Below are 20,563 nucleotides of genomic sequence, written 5' to 3'. Positions count from 1 at the left end.
CAGGCTCAGTGGCCATGGCTCACGGGCCCAGCCGCTCCGCGGCATGTGGGATCTTCCCGGACCGGGGCACGAACCCGTGTCCCCTGCATCGGCAGGCGGATTCTTAACCACTGCGCCACCAGGGAAGCCCCAGGTGGATTCTTAATCACTGCACCACCAGGGAAGTCCCCTGAGCTTCACTTTTTATGCCACAGTCTATCCATCTGTTTTTTTGGTGCCAGTCCATATAATTTTAGTTGCTTTATAATATGTTCTAATAGCGTATAAGGCTAGTTATACCTCATAATACATAAGAGTATTTTATGCTATTACCCATTTGTTTTTCTAAAATAAGTCTAAAGCTATTTGGATATATTCTAATAAAAGCAGCCTACTGAGATTTTTTTTATTGTAATTACGTTAAATCTACAAATTAATTTCTATACTGACATCTCTGTACTGGTCTTTCCATCATATAATATGGTATATTTTCCCCTTTCATTCAAATTTTCTGTTATATATTTTAGTAAAAACATACGTATTTCCCCATCTGGGTTTCTCATTCCCCAACATTTACCAAACACCCACTCTCCCGACCCCCTCTCCTGCCCCTGTTTTCTGCTGAAGACACAAAGATAAACGTGTCACAGCTCTTGCCCTCAAGGAGCTGTCTTTGGTGGGCAAGAGAGATAACTGATCAGATAATTACAACTAATTATAATAGTTATTGTGATGAACAGGAGCATGAGGTGCTAAGGAAGCACAGAGGAGAGGTACCAGCCAAGACTGGGGGTTATTATATTAAGGAAGACTTCCTGGAGAAGGGGACTCCTGAACTGAGTCTTAAAGGCAGAATGTAAGTTAACCAGATGAAGAGAGAAGAAGGAATATTCCAGGCAGACAAAATGCTCATTGGAGTATATGTTCAAAAGTAAAGAGGTGAGAAAAATATTGAAGTGTCTTAGGAGCTGCAAGTAGCTAGAGTATCAGATGACAGTGGGGTAATAGCTGGAAATGAAGCTAGGAGGTAGATGGGAAGGTGGCAGATTGTGAAGGTACTTGTGTGACTAGATAAGAATTTGGATATAGGATTGAAAGATTTAAGTGGTGGAGTATAATGGTCAGATTAATGTTGTAAAAAATACCCCTGAAAGAGAAACCAATAAAGTTAAATAAAGGCCACTCTGGCTGCAGTGTGGAAGGTGGCATTAAGGGTTCCAGACTTTGGCTGAGAGGCCAGTCAGGCTGCTGGAGTCATCTGGAGGCGACATGCCCTAAGGCAAGGTCAGTGGTGATGGGGATGGAGTTTAAGAGTGGTTCCAGAGCTATTCAGGAGATAGGTGCATACACAAACAGCACATGGGCATGCAACCCCCTCTTGTTAATGAGTTGCTAAGTGGTTTATGGTTTTTACTAGTTTAAGCATGATTTTCCCCCTATTATACTCTGACTGTTTATTGCTGACATAAAAAAGCTATTGATTTTTTTAAAAAAGTATACCTATATTATATTCTAACACTTTTTGAACTTTAATTCTAAATGTTTACTTGATTTCTTTGGCTTTTCTATGTGTTTATTTTTATCTAAGTACTTTTGCATATGATATTTTTTGACCCTTTCCTCTGTTTCCATTTTTATTATGAAAATCTCAAACATTCACAAAAATAAAGAGAATAGTACAAACCCCCATAGGCTTTTCACCTACATTCAGTAACTATTAAGGTTTGGTCGCATTCACTTTATCTTTCCCTTTTTTGTGTTTTGTGCTGTACTGAAGTATTTTAAAGCAGTATCTCAGACCTTTTGTCATTTCAGCTCTACATACTTCAGTATGCATCTCTAAAAATTATGGATGTTTTCTTACATAGCTACAATGCCATCATCATGCTCAACAAAATCAACAATAACTCTTTGATATAATTTAATAACCAGTGTATATTCGTATTTCTTGTTTATCTCAAAATATATTTTAATTGGTTTATTCCAATCAGGATTTGGATCACACATCACATTTGATAGTTTGGACTCAAAAGACTCTTTTAATCTTTAGCAATCCATAACCTTACTCCCTTTTTTAAAAAGTGCCATTGATGATTGAATGTCGTCCTGTAGAATGTCCCACATTCTGGATTTGTTTCTTACTCTATAATTTAACTTATTCCTCTGTCTCTCATATTTTCTATAAACTGGAGGTTATCTTTGAATGACTAGTTACTAGGGTTATGGTTCATCTTTTCCCTGGGAGGAGGGTGCAAGACTACTTCATAGGTAGGGCTGTGAAGTGCTACCTCTATCTGATAGTGCCATTCTTAGGGATGCTAGGATTGATCAGTGGAGATGATGACACCTCATCTTTCCATTGTACATTTCCCCATCAACTTTTCATTGACTGATTTCATCCACTGTTGATTGTCACCTGAATGAATTATTTCATCATGGGCCACAAAATTGTTTTTAATTCTGTCAATTTTATCACATTTATTAGCTGAATAAAGAACATTCTGTCAATAACTAGGACTGTTTGGTTGTCCTGAAATATAACATGTACTGAAAAGACAAGATAAATGCTTAATTCATTTTCTTTTATTGCAATTTTTGGATTGAGGAGTTGGTACCTTAGGTGTTCCATTTTAAGTATCTATTGATCGTGCTTCTGTTTTATGACTTATTTCATTGGCTAGCCCAGTGATTCTCCCCCAGTGATTATCTTGTTATCTCAGCCTTTGAGAAACAGGTCTTCATTTGCACAAGAGCCTTTACATCCTTAGGTGTGTGAATGACTTGCTAAGTGCCACGCATTAGTCCTTCCAGTTCTGTACCTTTCAGAAGAATACAGAACAACCTTTTCTTTGGTTTCTGTTCTCTTGTTCCAGGTCACACTGTGAACAAGATGCGTCAACACTCAGATTCAGAAGTGGCTTGTCTTGCCAGAGAAGTTTACACTGAGTGGAGAACTTTCATTGAAAAACACGTGGATAGACCTTCTATAGAAGTCCGAAGTGATTCCAAAACCGAGACATTTAGGAAAAACGCCCAGAAATTACTCTCGGAAGCCTTGGAATTGGAGGTAATGTCCTGGTTGGAATGTAATGACTAGGTACTCTGGGTTAAATGACCTTCATATTTTCATAATGAACTTTCATAGTCTTAAGTGCTATGGCTTTATTCTAACTTTTTTTTTTTAAAGATTCTGGATTTGTAAACATTCTGGGGGACAGTATTGTATAAAGAGTACAGGCTTTGGAACTAGCAAGACATGGATTAAAACCCTGGCTCTAGTATGAGCTGGTTGTGACACCTTAGGCAAATCTCTTAACATTTCAGAGACTTGATTCTTTATCTGTGAAATGAAGATTATAATTCCTACTACCTAAGATTATTGGAAAGATTAAATGAACCATATATACAAAAGAATAGGATAGTGCCTGGTGGTTAGAAGTCACTTAATGAATGTTGGTTCCTTCCCATTTAAAATTCTTACCCTAACAAATACCATATGATGTCACTTATATATGGAATCAAAATATGACACAAATGAACTTATTTACAAAACAGAAACAGACCCACAGACACAGAAAACAAACTTATGGTTACCAAAGGGGAAAGGGGTTAGGGGAGGGATAATTAGAAGTTTGGGATTAGCAGATAAAAACTACTATATACAAAATAAATAAACAGCGAGGTCCTACCGTATAGCACAGGGAACTATATTCAATATCCTGTAATAAACCATAATGGAGAAGAATATGAAAAAGAATATATATATATATATATATATATATATATAATTGAATCTGTTTTCTGTACACCAGAAACTAACACAGCATTGTAAATCAACTCTACTTCAATAAAAATAAATAAATAAAATTCTTTCCCTTTCCACTGAAGCAAAAATTCTGAGATGGACTCTGTTATGGAATATCAATGGCAAAATAAATAGCTGTCTTTTGAAAAGACTGTACTCCATTTTTGGTCAGCACTCATACCTTTAGTTCTAATGCATATAGTCAATTGCACAATCCCTATCATCTTCATGACCAACAGTTAGATGGTGTTAGTGGTTTGAGGTACACATGCTGGAAGAAGCATTTTTGCTCATTAGCAATAATATTAATCATCATCATCAAATAAATCTTATAGGTCAATTAATATTCTGGAAAAATCAGACATATAACATCCATATGTTTTCCTCTTAGGGTATCCCCAATAATGTATCCTTAAAGAATAATTTAATATTATTAACAAAAGAAGCAATTCAGAAGTCTGATTTAAATACCTGATCTGTCACTGCATTCTCTGAAAAAGTATTTTAACCTTTCTGTCTCTATTATGTAGTCACAAAAGAAAGGCAAATGGGCTTGTGGTATATTACTTACTTTTTAAAAATAAAGTTTTGGGTTTTTAAATACAAACTTATGATAGAAAATGAAAAAATATGGAAATGAAAAATAAGATCACCATTGAACCTACCATCCAGACATAGTCTTGTTAACATTTTGGTGCATTTCCTGTTTGGTAAATTATTGTAGCTCGCTCTTTCTTTTTTTTTTTTTTTTTTAATAAATGTATTTATTTATTTATATTTTTGGCTGCGCGCAGGCTTTCTCTAGTTGCAGTGAGCGGGGACTACTCTTCGTTTCGGTGCATGGGCTTCTCATTGTGGTGGCTTCTCTTGTTGCGGAGCATGGGCTCTAGGCACACGGGCTTCAGTAGTTGTGGCACGTGGGCTCAGTAGTTGTGGCTCGCGGGCTCTAGAGCACAGGCTCAGTAGTTGTGGCGCACAGGCTTAGTTGCTCCGTGGCATGTGGGATCTTCCCAGACCAGGGCTCGAACCTGTGTCCCATGTGTCGGCAGGCGGATTCTTAACCACTGCGCCACCAGGGAAGTCCCTATAGCTCTTTCAATGAATACTGGGCAAGTTATGATTATCCCAGACTTACTAAGAGCCAATTATGTACCAACTGTTCCATAAGATATTTTTATTGATTATTTAAATAACATTGCAGAAAATTGACAATTATTCACATTTATGTTGTATTTTTAATCTTGATCAATATCAGTGTCATTTTGTATATACTTTTCTATATATTTCTATTCTTATATTTATAATTTTTAATGTCTATTTCATGGTTCAGTGAATTAATATACTGTAAGTTTGCTTAACTTTTCCTAAGGAAGTATTAATATGAATATTAAGCCCTTGGAAGAGAGAAAAAAAATATGAAGTTTGTAAGTCTAATTTTCTGGAGTATCGATTAGACAACAAGACTCGCTGTTTGATGTTTTAAAAGTTTATTTTTAAAATAAACCAAAATTATTGCAGAAACACAGAGTGTGGGTATATAATATGTAGTTAATGTGGTGGTAAATACCAGTTCCCTGTGGTATCTTTTTAAGTAAATGATAATAATCAAGCTACGCTTGTAAGGATTAATGAGCAGTTTGCCTGCTATATTAAACTCAATAATAATTATCCTTTTAGTTTATCCATTAATTATCCTTTAATTGGCACATCAAGTGGTAAGCACTCAAGTGTTACAAAGCAAAGTTAAAAAAGTGATACATTCGGGGCTTCCCTGGTGGCGCAGTGGTTGAGAGTCCGCCTGCCGATGCAGGGGACATGGGTTCGTGCCCCGGTCCGGGAAGATCCCACATGCCGCGGAGCGGCTGGGCCCGTGAGCCATGGCCGCTGAGCCTGTGTGTCCGGAGCCTGTGCTCCCGCAACAGGAGAGGCCACAACAGTGAGAGGTCTGCGTACTGCAAAAAAAAAAAAAAAAAAAAATGATACATTTGTTAGTGCTTTCCAGTGTAATTGGAAAAAATATCAGATTAAACATAGTTGAATGGTTTTGTTCCCAAAGAGTAAATTTTAAAAATTAAAAGTGTGCATCTTAGCCATCTTCCTTGGCCGAAGAAAATCAATCTGTTTTCCCTGCATAAACAACATTTTATAGTATTTTTTTATCAGTTTAGTATGTCTGAAAATATAAATACAGACACTTTTTACATAAAGTTAACTCTTAGCACCCATCATCATCTGAAACATTTTCATATTAGTGCAAATCAGTGAACCATCTAATCCAGTATCTGGTCTTAGACAGTAACCAATGTTGAGTGCATTCAAATCAGACATCAGATCTCCATAAATGTACTTTATCAGGCAGTAGTAAACCATTGGGTAAGTTATTGGCCCAATAACTAAAAAGCTTTTGCAATTTGATCTTAGCATGTGTTTTTTTCAAATCCACTCATTACATTTTTATAGAAAATAATGTTTCTATGTTATTTGTTTGGTCTTATCCTTTAGTAGTGAAAGCCACAGATAAAGAATATACACACACAGCCCCAAAGTGCATCTCTTTATTACTCTACAGATCTTGCTTTCCAGATTCATGGATTGTTTCCTTGTTCTTGGAATAAAGGAATAGATGAATAAAAATTCCATTGTTGAGACCCACACTCCATTCCCCTTTACTTTCTCCCTTCCAGATCTTCTTTGTTCTTCCCTGTCTTTTAGATCTTTCCTCATATGAACGTCCCCTGTGGTGTCATTCTCTTACTTCCCCTTCCTCATTATCCACTCTCCTTCCTACCTCACGGCCTGTGATCATTTTCCTATTATGTCATTTTAAAAAAATGAATCTGATTCTCAAAGTGAGCCTGTTATCGTTAAGAGTTATGAAACACTGGCTGGTTGGCCCAGTTGGTTGTCAGATGGTGCTAATGAGATCCAGGTCAGGGGTACATCCCCATATGGGACTGTTAGTTTTTTCTTTGTTTAATGGCCTCAGACTGTACCTCTGGCTTTGACCAGGTCTTTAATAAATGTATTCAAGTGGTCAAAAAGGAGTGTGGGTATATATGTACAAATCCACTCATGCTATTGGAAAACTCAAACAAAGTTTGCTTCTAGTGGATATTCAATTCACCAGATGTTTAGTTCTACTACTGCTAGTGCCAGAGGAGAATGCAAACATGAATGAGTTGCAGTCCTTATCCTAAGAAAGCTTACTGTCTCCTGACTAAGAGCCTGTAAATGACTTGACTAAATACGAGGCAGGATGAAGTATGTCTGAAATAGTGTTACTGGCAAGTGGTATAAACACACAAAGGACAGAACAATGAAATCTGATGGGGAAGTCTGGGAAGGTTTCATGAAAAAGACAGCACTTGAACTGGCCTTTGTAAGAGTGGTTGGATTTTGCTAACTAGAAAATACTTATAAAATAGAGACAGATTTCATATTTCATATGCTATGTATAGGATGTTACTAAAAGAGCAGAAAAGGAGGGAGGTATACGTGGGGAAAGAGGAAATTCATTTCACAAATATTTACTGAGCACTTAATATGTGCCAGTACCTATGCTACTAGGCATGGGGAATTTAGAAGTGGATCCAAAATGGTACCAGCCCTGGAGGGGCTCACAGTCTTCTGAGGGAAGTAGGCAAATGAATTGTCACAGTACAGTGTGGGAAGTTCTGCACTTAAGGTAAACACATGAAGAAGAGCTTCTTCCCAGAGCTTCTTCCCTTGTTTTTAAAGAGCTTACAGATGTGGCAGACATCACTAATTGATTATGGCACCATTTCTTCTGAGTCGAGAATCCTCGACAAAAGACAGCTCTGGGTGGATGTGTTTTATATCTTCACCCAGCTATTGCCAGTTTGTCCAGGATTGGACAACTGAATAACACATACTCAACTCACAGGTACAAATAGATAAGGAAGGCAAATCAGATTCTCTGTCTCTGGGAAATTGAACTAGGAAATACCAAGAAACAGCAGTGGGAGTTTTGAAACAGAAGGGATACTGGAGGAGTTATGAGGAAGCAGAAGCTATGGGTAGAGATGTGTAGAAGAGGGGGAGAGAATAAGGCAGTTACAATTGATGGTCAGTAAGGCAAATGGAGAGGAGCAAAAACATGTGAAAAAGAGACCAGGCAAATCATGAGACACAGAGAAAGGATATGGTCCGTAAATAAATCCCTAGGTTTCTTACAGCATTCTTGTTGCCATTCATACACATGTATCTCATAGTAAAACCCCCTTTTCTCAAGGTCTCAGTAAGACTCTGGTCCTTTCACCCAAAAGGGCTTACCTAAATTACCAGATTAGGACCCATTGGGAAGGACTCTCAACTTGGGTAGGTTTGGATTATCCAAAGGCAGTTATAAGGTAGGCATTCTTCACTTTGTTCAATGAACATGTTATACACAAGGATGCATGATGAATCATTTTCCCTTATGGTTTACATTTTAATATTACAAATGTTTTTCTTCATTTCTTCATTCCAGTTGGCCTTCATTTAACAAGAAGCATGCATGAGAATTGCTAGTTACTTGCTTCTTATTCCCATCACATTGCTGGTATAGCACCTATCCTGCTGCCCCTTGGTTTTCTGTGTACATGCCTCTCCTTTCTAGGCTGTGACTTCTTAGAGTGTAGGGGGTCAGGTGTTTTCTGCTTGGGTGTCTCTAATACCTAGATCAGACCATACTCAGAGTAGCAACTCAATAACTATTTGCTGAATGAAGTATGAATAAGTATCCAGTTCTGTGAATTTCAAGGCACTCTCAAGGTTCTTTTTTATATATACTACAGTTTGATGGAATGGCCGTGACTTATTTTTGCAAATGCACACATACCCCTTCTTGCCCTAACAACCACTCCCCTCAAAAAAAGAAAAATTTTTAAAAAAGCCTTTTTTCTTGCTTGTCATATTAAGTGAATCTCTGAACAGTCAGTGACTAACCATCCTCACACTGGGACGAGGAACCCTCGTTGGGGTGAGGAGCCTCTTTTGCAAATGTTGCTGGACAAATGCTGGGCAGACAGCCAGCCACCCTTATAGCCTTGTAAAGTAGTCTGGTACCCGGGCTGCCTGAGGCTGGGGGCTAGTTCAGTGCCCACCCAGGAGGCCATGAAAAGCTCGAGGAGTCTGGGTTCTGGAGAGCCATGGCACCACGTCCACTCACTCCAGCACCAGCCTTGGAGATAATCAGTCAGTCATCAGGACCCCAAACTTCCCTGAACACCTTTTGTCTGTTACACCTAGGCAGATGTCTGGACCTGGATATTCATTCTCTCTCTCTCTCTCAGTCCTGTTCTGTTCCCTGCGTGGTCCTCATTTCTTCCAGGTTTCTTTATTATATTCAATTTGGTCTGCTGGTCTCTCTCTTTTGTTAGGACACTTACCAAATGTCCGGTGATCCTTTTTTTATGTTGGTGCATTTTTTCCTTAAACTTTTCCTTTTTAAAATCTAAGTATAGTACCTATATGGAAAAGCACACAAAAGATATATGTACAGCTCACTGAATTCATCACCAAGCAAGTGCCCCCCTCACCTGGCCTGATCCTACTCATTGTCCAAGTCTCACGTCAATTGCCATTCCCTCCTGAGGCCAGGAACTTCCCTCCTGGGTCGGGTCCCTTTGCTACAGCTCTGTGCCCCAGAACTCGCTCCTGTCCTCTTTCCCAGCCCTCGGTACACTTGCAATCCCTGCTTCTGTCTGTCTCCAGCCAACCCATGCTCTCTGTGGAGTCAAGAGCTGTGTTGACCTTGTTCACTGCTCTTTCCTCAGCCCAGGCACATAGTGCTGAGTAAGTATTTGAATGTGTGGTAGGGTAGGGAGGGAAAGAGTGAAGGGAAAAAAGCAAGTGAGAGAGAAATTTGTTTCCTGTTTTCAAGGAACTCTCAGGGAAGACAAACTCAAAAAAATAGATCATTATAATATGTTATGAAAATGACTAAGGGAAGTTCGGGACACTGTGGCAGCCCCAAGGGGAACTTTCAGTCCTTTAAACTAGGATTTGCTTTGTTTGCTTTTTGTTTTTTAGCTAAGCTTTGACATACAAATAGGAATGAGTTTCCTAGGGAAATTGTGCCTTGCTGAGGAAACGTGTACCCGTGCAGAGGCGTAGAGGTGTGTAAAAGCAGCTGAGGTTGTTCAGGCTGGGCTGGGGTCAGGACCAGGGAGGCGAATAGTGAGCGATGCGCCTGGAAAGGAACGAAGTGAGGGGGTCCCTGACCAGCAACCCGGTCTGGCCTGGATCCAGATCATGTGGGCAAAAGTCTCAGACCTGTCCTGCTTTCATTAGGCCTGTGACTTCAGGAGGGCTTGGGCCTGAGGCAGACCACCCCAGGATTGCCACAGGTCCTATCCTTTCCTGCTTAGCTGACCCTGCAGAGGTCTATCCAGACTCAGCTGGTCTCTCAGAAGGTTAAGGGGGCAGTGAGTATGGTGAAAGGGAAGAAACATGGGTGTTGGAGTTGGGGGCTCCGGGTCAGAGTCCCAACTCTGCCTCTTAATAGTTGTAAGATCTGGAGCATTCCTTTACCTTTGAACCTGTTTCCTCATCTATAAAATGAGATAATAGGAGTTGTGAGCAGTAAATGTGAAAAGTGATTTATAAACTGCTTTACACACACATTAGGATCCAGACCCAGTGTTTTTAAAATGCTGTAGGGGGTTAAAAGGCACTTAAAAAACAAACAAACAAACAAAAAGTATAAAATGTTATACTGATTTATTATCCTTGGTCTTCGTTTCCTGGTTGGTAAAGTACAGGGCTCAGGGCCCAGAACTCATTGCTTGGTTCAAGCCAGTTTCCTGTTATAATGGCAAATATTTCCACCCGGCAGGGGTTGTGAATGAGGTCCCTGTCACAAAGCACATGGCCTTGTTCCTTAATTGCCAGGGTGGAATTAATTTGCTCTTCCTGTTTCTTTTGTGACAGGAAGTAGATGTCCTTGAATTTCAGTTGATTAATGGAGGCCTCTGAGCAAAGTGCTCCAGCCTCTCTTGCTTTTAATCCTTATGCAGTGCAAGGCCCTAATTTGATAATTTTGCTGTTTTTTTAGATGGATCACCTACTGGTTGAAAATATTGAACAGGAAACTTTTCATCTCTGTTCCCGCCTCATTAATGGGCCATACCGACGGACAGTGAGAGCCCTGGTCTTCACATTAAAGCATCGAGCTGAAATCCGGGCTCAGGTGAAGAACGGCACGCTGCCAGTCGGCACGTTTGTACAGACCCACAAAAAGTGACCTGAGGATGGTTCCAAACCTGGGCTGGGCAGAAAGGAAAATGGGCCTTTCTCTGCCATTCAAAGACTCTTTTAAGTTTGGGCGATGGCTGATGCTGGCGGTGCTGAATTTTCCCATGGTGCCATTCCTTCAGACAGAGGATACAGAGAGCCCTGGGAGACAGACCTGCAGGAAATGCTTCATTAGCTGGCGTGCGCTGGTGCTGCCTAACAGGATGTGCGCTCGCTGTCGCTAGGAAGCGCAGTACGGTTGCCATCACCCAACACAGTGAAAGGGTGACGGATTCCACTGTGAATATGCCAGGGACACCTCTAAACTTCCCCCGTGTCAGGCAGATGAAGTTACTACTTTATTTTGCCACCCTGCAGGTAACTGAAACTCAATTACCACAGCTGCTCACTCGGTTCCATCCCCCTGAGTTTAGATAGCTCCAGTGCCTCTCAGAACTCCCCTGTCTGTACTCTTTGCTCTACCCCAGGGGTGAGCCTGCCGGAGCCCGCCAACTACCCCTTCTTTCCGGAGCTCACTTATCTGAACGTTTCAGCTCTCCCTGGAAGACCTTCTGCATTGGTCTCCAGAGCCCCCATGCTGAGGCTTCTAATGAGGAACTGGCCTGAAGCATCCCCACACCTTGGGGTTTATTTGAATATGTTGGCTCTCTCGGTTTAGGGCTCTGTAGAAGATACATAATGAAATTGCTCTTGAAATGAATTACTGTAGGAGAAAAATTATATACATATGTATTTTCAAATGAAATACCCGTATGTAGACTTGCTTGAACAATTATGTGATATTTGCTTTTTTAAAAAAGTAATAATAAACTGGGGCTTTTTTGTCCCTAAAACCAAAGGTATGGCTTGTTCACTGAAAAGTGTTTTGGGTTGAGAAAGAGTATAGTTGGTGAAAATAAAGAATGATTGGACAGGAATTTGAGGGAGATAGCAAGACCCAAAGAAGGTTTTTTAGGTTAGGGGAGACTGGAGCATGTTTGTAATCTGAAAAGAAGGAGCCAGTAGAAAGGGAGAGATTTAGGGAATTCCCTGGCAGTCCAGTGGTTAGGACTCTGTGCTTCCACTGCTGGGGGCCTGAATTCGATCCCTGGTCGGGGAACTAAAGATCCCGCAAGCCTCGCAGCGCGGCCAAAAAAAAAAAAAAAAAAAAAAAAGAGGGAGAGATTTAAAATCCAGAAAAAGAAGAGATGGATTAAAAAGGAAGGACACCCTCTCTCTCACACTAACACACACACTCAGCTTTTTTCTGACACTCTTTTGACAGTAAGTTGCATACATCACAGATCTTTACCCCAAATGACCAATAAACAAGAAATGATGCTTAGGGACTTCTCTGGTGGCACAGTGGATAAGACTCCGCTCTCCCAATGCAGGGGGCCTGGGTTTAATCCCTGGTCAGGGAACTAGGTCCCACATGCATGCTGCAACTAAGAGTTCACATGCCACAACTAAGGAGCCAGTGAGCCGCAACTAAGGAGCCCACCTGCCACAACTAAGACCCGGTGCGACCAAATAAATAAATAAATAAATATTTTTTTAAAAAAAGAAATGATGCTTAACCTCAAAAATATTCAAGAAAATGCAAAATAAAGCAATAATACAATGCCATTTTTCACCAATAAAACTGGAAAACATTTTAAATTAGGACACGGAGGGGGAAGGGTAAGCTGGGACGAAGTGAGAGAGTAGCACTGACATAGTATATATGTCATAGTATATATACTACCAAATGTAAAATAGATAGCTAGTGGGAAGCAGCTGCATAGCACAGGGAGATCAGCTCGGTGCTTTGTGTCCACCTAGAGGGGTGGGATAGGGAGGGTGGGAGGGAGATGCAAGAGGGAGGGGATATGGGGATATATGTATACATATAGCTGATTCACTTTATTATACAGCAAAAACTAAAACAACATTGTAAAGCAATTACACTCCAATAAAGATGTTAAAAAAAAACCCAAAAAACTGCAATGAGTTATCACCTCACGCCAGTCAGAATAGCCATTATCAAAAAATCTAGAAACAATAAATGCTGGAAAGGGTGTGGTGCCTAGAGACTGTCATACAGAGTGAAGTAAGCCAGAAAGAGAAAAACGAATACCGTATGCTAACACATACTAAAATAGATAGCTAGTGGGAAGCAGCCACATAGCACAGGGAGATCAGCTTGGAGCTTTTTGACCACCTAGAGGAGCAGGATAAGGAGGGTGGGAGGGAGACACAAGAGGGAGGGGATATGGGAATTTATGTATACATATAGCTAATTCACTTTGTTATACAGCAGAAACTAACACAACATTGTAAAGCAATTATACTCCAATAAAGATGTTAGAAAAAAAAACAAACAGGTCTATTTGCCTGTATATAGCCTCCCAGGTTGATTTCATCCGCTCTCATGGTTTCAAGCATCTTTTACATGCTGATGACAACTCCAGTTTGTATCTTCAGCCCATCCCTGTCCCCCAGGTTTCAGACCCTGGATGACCAGGATCACATTTGAAGGGTCTTTTGAGCGCTAGGCGAAGGCGTTTGGACTGATTCCATGCAGGAACTGTGCAATTAGTTTTCTGGTTAAGGGGCTGTGTAGAAGAGAAGCTGGAGCATGGAGAGAGACCGGAAGTGGGAAGCTTCATTTTTAAACAACTAAAAGGTTCTGTTAACTTAGGAACCCAGAGTAAGTTGAAGACAAATTGCTCTCTGGCTGAAAGGCTTCAGTGGTAATAGTTGGAAACTACAATGATTGCAGAGATGTGCTTTGGAGATTTGGAAAGCAGACTATGTTATTTGTGGCTGTTTTCTCCTTGATGCATGTGCAGAATTTCCATGAACACTAATGGAGCTATTCTGAGTGCTTGCTGAAGGGAAGGAGGCTTGCAGACATCCATCCAAGCTTGCCCACCCACTAAGAAGCACCTCTGAGTTCCAGCCTCTTAAAAATGAAAGGGTCAGCTCGTGAAATGAGGTGAGAGAAGTTCCTGGGACCTCTGAGTTGCCTGTAAGCCTAGGCATGAATATGTTTTCTAAATGTGTTCAGTTGCTAGGGGAAATTTGGGAGACTAAATACCATTAGAATCTGCTCCAGCAGCTTATTGATCCTTTTCTTGTGGTCGTTAAATTGAAGGTCCTGGTCTTTGGAGTAGGGAGCTTGTCTATTTTCATTCACTTAACAAAAAAATGTTGCCCAGCTCCTCTGTTCCAGGGACTAGACTGGCCCTGGGGAAACGGCAGTAAATGAGATACAATTTCTACCCTTCAGGAACTCTTAGTTTGGTGGGGAGACAGACAGGTAGGAAAATAATTACAGTATAGCATATTAAGTGTTTACTGTAGATATTTAAAATGTTGAGGAAGTGGTGAAAGCAGTGATTAACACCATTCTAAGGGAAGGAAAGTCTTCACACAGTTAACGTTTGAACCACATCTCGAAGGGCAGTTATGAGATCTTAGCAGAGGGGTCAGTATGTGTGCAAAAGCACGGAGGTGTAAAGTGCATGGCTTGTTTCAGTAAAGGCAAATAAAATGGGTGGTCGAAGCATAAGGGTCTTAGGAATGGAGAGAAATGGGGCGAAAAAAAGCCTGGAGGGCTTGTGAAAGAGTTTGGACTTTGGCCTTCAGATCATGGGAAGCCATGAGAAGTTTCTGAGGAGGTGAGGGACCTAATAAGATGTGTGTTTTTAAAAGATAAAAATGTTCCTGTATAAACAGATATTTAAGAAAAAAAATTTAATGAAAAAAAAACACAACTATTTAAGGCAAAGGAAAGAAACACTTGAGATTCAGTAAATGAGAGATTTTTTTTTTGGACAAATGAAGTTTAGAGTTGACCAAACAGATATCATTAGAGAGTCCCAAGTTTGAAAAATGGCAGAAAGCCGAGATAATGCATTTACTGTGTTCAGTGGTGAAGGAACAGGCAGCTGGCCTTTTTTCATTTATAGAATATCAGGTTTTTAAACTTGTGCTTGTCAACCTTGGTTTTCTTTTGCTACAGCCTCAGGCCTCAGAGCCTCACTCTGAGATTTGTAATGTGTTTTGGATGCGTTTATCACAGCCAGATGGGCCAAAGGCTCAGTTTGTTACTGCCCATTATTGCTATCGAAGGGAGTCCATCCAGAAAACAAGGCTTTGGAGCTTCGATTAGTTTAGTGACACTGCCTTGGTTTCAGAAGAGAGAAGATTTGATTGGATGACTTTGTATGTTCTTTTAAATCAACCAAAATGATACAATTGCTGCCAGGAATAGGCTTACCCATAAGCTAAGGAGGTTGGTTTCAAGATCCAAGAAGACCAGCATGTCCAATCAAATGCTACTTTTTCATCTTGTTAAAATCTTTGATTTAGGGAATTCCCTGGTGGTCCAGTGGTTAGGACTCGGTGCTTTCATTGCCGAGGGCACGGGTTCAATCCCTGGTCGGGAAACTAAGATTCCACAAGCCACACAGCATGGCCAAAAGAAATAAGAAAAAAATCTTGGATTCAGGCCATATTTACTGAGTTCCCATGTGCCAAGCCCAGGGGTCAAAGGGATAAATAAAACAGTCTCTGGCCCCAGGAAGCTCACAGTCTAGTGAAGGAGACAGATAAACCATTTTTTTAAAGGCAGACAATTACGAATTATGAATTCAAAAAGAGGAAATAAGCCAATTAACATATTAGAAGATGCTCAACCTCACTGGTAATCAGGGAATGACAAAGATTAATGCCATCTTTAAAGACTTAAAGGATGCAGGGATAGTGTTCCCTTTAAATCTCTATTTAATCCACTGGTCTGGCCCCTACAAAAATCAGATGGATCCTGAAAGGTGACAGTGGATCACAGCAAGATCAACCAAGTGGTAGTTCTAATTGCAGATGTGGCATCTTTCCTGGAGTACATTAACATGTTCTCAGGTACATAGTATGTAGCCAATGATGTAGTGAATGTTTTTCTTTTCCTTCTCTATCAGAAAGGAAGATCAGAGTTCGTATTCACTTGGAACAGACAAAAGTATACATTTAGTCTTGCTCCAAGACTGTTATCTCTCCCGCTGTCTCACAACCTAGTCTGGAAAGACCTGTACTGCCTACGTATCTTGCAGAACATCACACATATCTACTGTATTAAAGACATCAGTTAACAGGACCAGATGAGAAAAAACAGTGAGTATATCAGAAGACTTAGTGAGACACATGCATTGCAGACAGTGGGAGAAAACCCTATGAAGTTTCAGGGGCCTGACATATCAGTGAAATTTTTAGGGACCTGTCATCTGGGATAGGCCAGGCACATTCCTTCCAAAGTAAAAGACAGTATTGCATCTACTCCCCCATTATGAAGGAAGCACAATGCCTGGTAGGCCTCTTTGGGTTTTGGAGGCAGCATATTCCTTCCATACCTGGGAATACTGCTTCATCCCATATACTGGATAACACAGAGGTTGCCCATTTTGATGGGGACCCAGAGTGGGAAAGGTCTCAGCAGCAGGTCTAGGCTATAAGACAATTAGCCCTGCTGTGTGGACCATATGATCTGGCAGAACCCATGGTATGTGAGGTATCTGTAGTGGGAAAAGATGCCTATGGAGTTTATGACAAGGTCTAGTAGGAGAGTCACAGTCTAGACCCCTGGGGTTCTGGAGCAGGGCCACGTCATCTGTAGCCAGGAATGACATACTTTTCAAAATACAGCTCGCAGGGACTTCCCTGGTGGTCCAGTGATTAAGAGTCCGCCTTCCAATGCAGAGGACGCGGGTTCAATCCCTGGTCGGGGAACTAAGGTCCCACATGCCGCGGGGCAACTAAACCTGCACGCCACAACTAGAGAGAAGCCTGCAACGAAGACCCAGCGCAGCCAAAAAGTAAATAAAATAAAATTTCAAAAAAAACCCCCTCAAACAAACAAACAAAAAACAAAATATAGCTTCTGATTTGCTACAGGGTTTTGGTAGAGACAGATCGTCTGACCAGGCATCATCAAGTTGACCACACAGCCAAAGCTGCTCATCGTGAGCTGGATTCCTTCAGATCCACCAAGTCCTAAGGTCAGACAAGGCCGGCAGCAATTTGTCATGAGATGGACCTGGCACAAGTGGGATTGGGCACAGCAGGGCCACAGGGCAGAAGGTAGCTGCATGAAAAGGTGGCCCAGACGCCTATGTCACCTACCACATTTGCACCAGTGTGTCTTCCTCAGCTCACCTATGATTGTCTGGGGAGCTCCTTATATCCAGCGGGAGGAGAAAAAAGCCAAAATGTGTTCATGAGTGAGTCGGCTCAGTACATGTGAGCAAGCCAAAAATAGACCGTTGCTGCACTGCAGGCCCCACATAGGGGTGTCCTTGAAAGACAGTGGAGGAGAAAATACTTTCAGTGGGCAGAGCTTTGAATAGTACGTGTAGTCATCCACTTTTTGGAGAAAGAAAAGGGGCCCAAGGTTAGAATATTACTGGATCTCATGGGCAGCAGTGAATGGTTTGGCTGTTTGGTTAGGGATCTGGAAGGATAAGATTGGAAAACCGGGGACAAGGAGACCTGGGGTAGAGGCATGTGGATGGACCTATGAAAATGGGCACCAAGCGTGAAGGTCATTGTATTCCATGTTAACACCCACCAGACAGTGTATACCATGGAAGAAGCATTAAACAACCACGTATATGCAGTCGACATCAGCCAGCCTCTAAGGCCACCCCAGTGCTGGCAAAAGAAGTGCCTATAAACAGAGTAACCATGATGGCATGGAGAAAGGGCACGTATGGGCCCATTAGCATGGGTTCCCTCTCACCAAGACTCATCTAGCTATTGCCGATGCTAAGTGTTCAACCTGCCAGTTACAAAACCCAACTCTGAATCTCAGATATGTTTCCTTCCCTTGAGGAAAACAACCAGCCACTTGACAAGTTGATTATATTAAACCCCTTCTACCCTGGAAAGAGCTGTGATTCATCTTCACTGAAATAGACATATATCCTCGGTATTGCTTTGCTTGTAGGGCTTCATCCTGTGTAACTCTCCAAGGGTTACAGAGTGTTTAATCTACTGGCATGGGATCCCGCATGACTCTACAGCAGTGGGCACACGACCATGGAGGCAACTCATCCCTTCACATACTGCACTATCCTTAAGCTGTCAGCTTGGAACTATCTGTAGAAGGCACGGCTGAGGTGCCAGCTCAGAAACAATACTCTGTGAGGACAGGATGTCGTCCTCCTAGAAGCAGCATATATTCTAAATCAATTCTAAATCAAAGACCATTACACAGTGCTTTGTCTCCAATAGGTATTATAGAATACATGGGTCCAGGAACTGAGGGATGAAAGCAGGAGTGTTCTCTTGCTTACCATCACTCCCAGGAAGCATCTATGCTTCCTGTCCCCGCAACTCTGGGTTCTGCAGGTTTAGAGGTCCTGGTTCCCAAAGAGGCAACTCTTCAGCCAGGGGAAACATCAAGATGACTATTGAACTTTTCGCCGTGTCTGACACACAGGCATTTTGAGCTCCTGGTGTCAAGGGACCAGCAGGCAAAAAGTAGAGTCACCATTCTTTCAGGCATAATTAACCGTGATCATCAGGAGGAGATAAGGTTGTTGTTAAGCACTGGAGAGTAGGGAGGTATATCTTTGGTACCCAGATGATCCATTTGGAAACCCCTTGGTACTCCCTTGCCCAATACTTACAGGAAATAGACAAGTGCAGGGGCCATGGCCTGAGAAGAATAAGGTGACCACAGGCTCAGACGTCTCAGGATGGAGGGTCTAGATCATGCCACCATGTAGGTCACTGAGACCACAAGAGGTGCTAACCAAGGGTAAGGGGAATCTAGAGTGGATAACAGAAGAGGAAGATGATGAGTGTCAGTTGCGGCCTCAAGACCAGTCACAGTGGTGAGGGTTGCAGTTTGTTCCACTAACTTTCCTCTGTAAGTTTCCCCCAGGAAAAAAGGCCCACCAGAATCCTGGAAGAGATGCTCCCAGAACTTAAATGAAGAAGTGGGGCTGGATGGCACCAGGGGTGGCCTCTAGAAGATGCTGTTCTATGCTGCCCAGACCCCCAACCCTATGACCGATGCACCCATTCCCCTTCAGCTAGTAGCTAGCAGGGGATTCCCTCAGCTGAAGAGAGTTACCTCACCCCAGGTCAGACACCTCCCCCAGGGCAGGTTGATTCAGGGTTATAAGGGCCTATTTCCACTGCCCCAACTCAGCACAACTCTGAAGGACCAGGGCTTCACAGCTCTGTGGCACCAGCTGAGGTCTTTACTACTGCATCTTACTACTGCGGTAGTAAAACTACTGCACCAGGTCTTACTACTACTGGTCTTACTATTGGTCTCTGCCTAATCTTGCTCCTGTCCCTTCCACCACCCAAGAGCAACCCCTAATAACTTCCTGTATGCTAATCTTCATCTCAAAGACTCCTCCCTAGGGAACTGGGCCTGCAACATGGCTCTTCTAGTTGTTAGTAACAACTCTTAGAGCAGGTGTCAGCAGACTTTTTTTTAAAAAGGACAGATAATAAAGATTTTAGACTCTGTGGGCTTTATGGTCCTTGTCACAGCTACTCAACTCTGCCCTTGTTGTGCTAAAGCAGCCATAGACAGTATGTAAATGAATGGATGTGGCTGTGTTCCAATCAAACTTTATTTGCAAAAGCAGGAAGTGGACTGCATTTGGTCCATGGGCCTTAGTTTGCCAGCCCCTGCTCTAGAGAAGTATTTTTACATGTGCACAGAGTAGGCAAGTACAAAGATTTTAATTGCAACATGGTTTGTGATAACAAAATTTTGGGAGCATGCTAAATATACATTAGAAAAAGAAAGGTTAGAACTAACTGCTGAACAATCATCGACAGGAAGACACTGGAACTCACCAAAAAAGATACCCCACATCCAAAGACAAAGGAGAAGCCACAATGAGACGGTAGGAGGGGTGCAGTCACAATAAAATCAAATCCCATAACTGCTGGGTGGGTGAGCGGGATTTGATTGCAGGACTTCGACAGGACTGGGGGAAACAGAGACTCCACTCTTAGAGGGCACACACAAAGTAGTGTGTGCATCAGGACCGAGGAAAGGAGTAGTAACTCTATAGGAGACTGAATCAGACCTACCTGCTAGTGTTGGAGGGTCTCCTGCAGAGTTGGGGGGGTGGCTCTGTCTCACCGTGAGGACAAGGACACTGGCAGCAGAAGTTCTAGGAAGTACTCCTTAGCGTGAGCCCTCCCAGAGTCCGCCATTATCCCCACCAAAGAGCCTGGGTAGGCTACAGTGTTGGGTTGCCTCAGGCCAAACAACAAACAGGGAGGAGACCCAGCCCCACCCATCAGCAGACAAGCAGATTAAAGTTTTACTGAGCTCTGCCCACCAGAGCAACAGTCAGCTCTACCCACCACCAGTCCCTCCCATCAGGAAACTTTCACAAGCCTCTTAGATAGCCTCATCCACCAGAGGGCAGACAGCAGAAGCAAGAAGAACTACAATCCTGCAGCCTGTGGAACAAAAACCATATTCACAGAAAGATAGACAAGATGAAAAGGCAGAGGGCTGTGTAC

The 20,563-nt window shown here is 42.0% G+C and overlaps 2 protein-coding genes across 6 annotated transcripts in view; both read left to right on the top strand.

Annotated features, from left to right (window-relative positions):
* The window catches only part of TCEANC2 (transcription elongation factor A N-terminal and central domain containing 2), a 43,541-nt gene extending 31,662 nt beyond the window's left edge, over window positions 1-11,879 (top strand). For all 5 annotated transcript variants that reach the window (XM_055084602.1, XM_028489366.1, XM_007104412.3 and 2 more), the window contains 2 exons: window positions 2,853-3,046; window positions 10,842-11,879. In XM_055084602.1, the coding sequence (XP_054940577.1) occupies window positions 2,853-3,046; window positions 10,842-11,030 (383 nt within the window). In that variant the 3' untranslated portion in view covers window positions 11,031-11,879. The remainder of the gene's footprint in view (window positions 1-2,852; window positions 3,047-10,841) is intronic.
* Window positions 9,119-20,563, top strand: part of LOC114486066 (single-stranded DNA-binding protein 3) — a 152,761-nt gene continuing 141,316 nt past the window's right edge. The window contains exon 1 of the mRNA XM_055084605.1: window positions 9,119-9,124. The gene's annotated coding sequence lies outside the window, so the exon portion shown is untranslated. The remainder of the gene's footprint in view (window positions 9,125-20,563) is intronic.

The sequence above is a fragment of the Physeter macrocephalus genome, chromosome 4, assembly GCF_002837175.3.
Source record: "Physeter macrocephalus isolate SW-GA chromosome 4, ASM283717v5, whole genome shotgun sequence".
NCBI lineage: Eukaryota > Metazoa > Chordata > Mammalia > Artiodactyla > Physeteridae > Physeter > Physeter macrocephalus.
The sequence above is the reverse complement of the archived record's forward strand: the minus strand, read 5'-3'. Positions and strand labels throughout refer to the sequence as shown.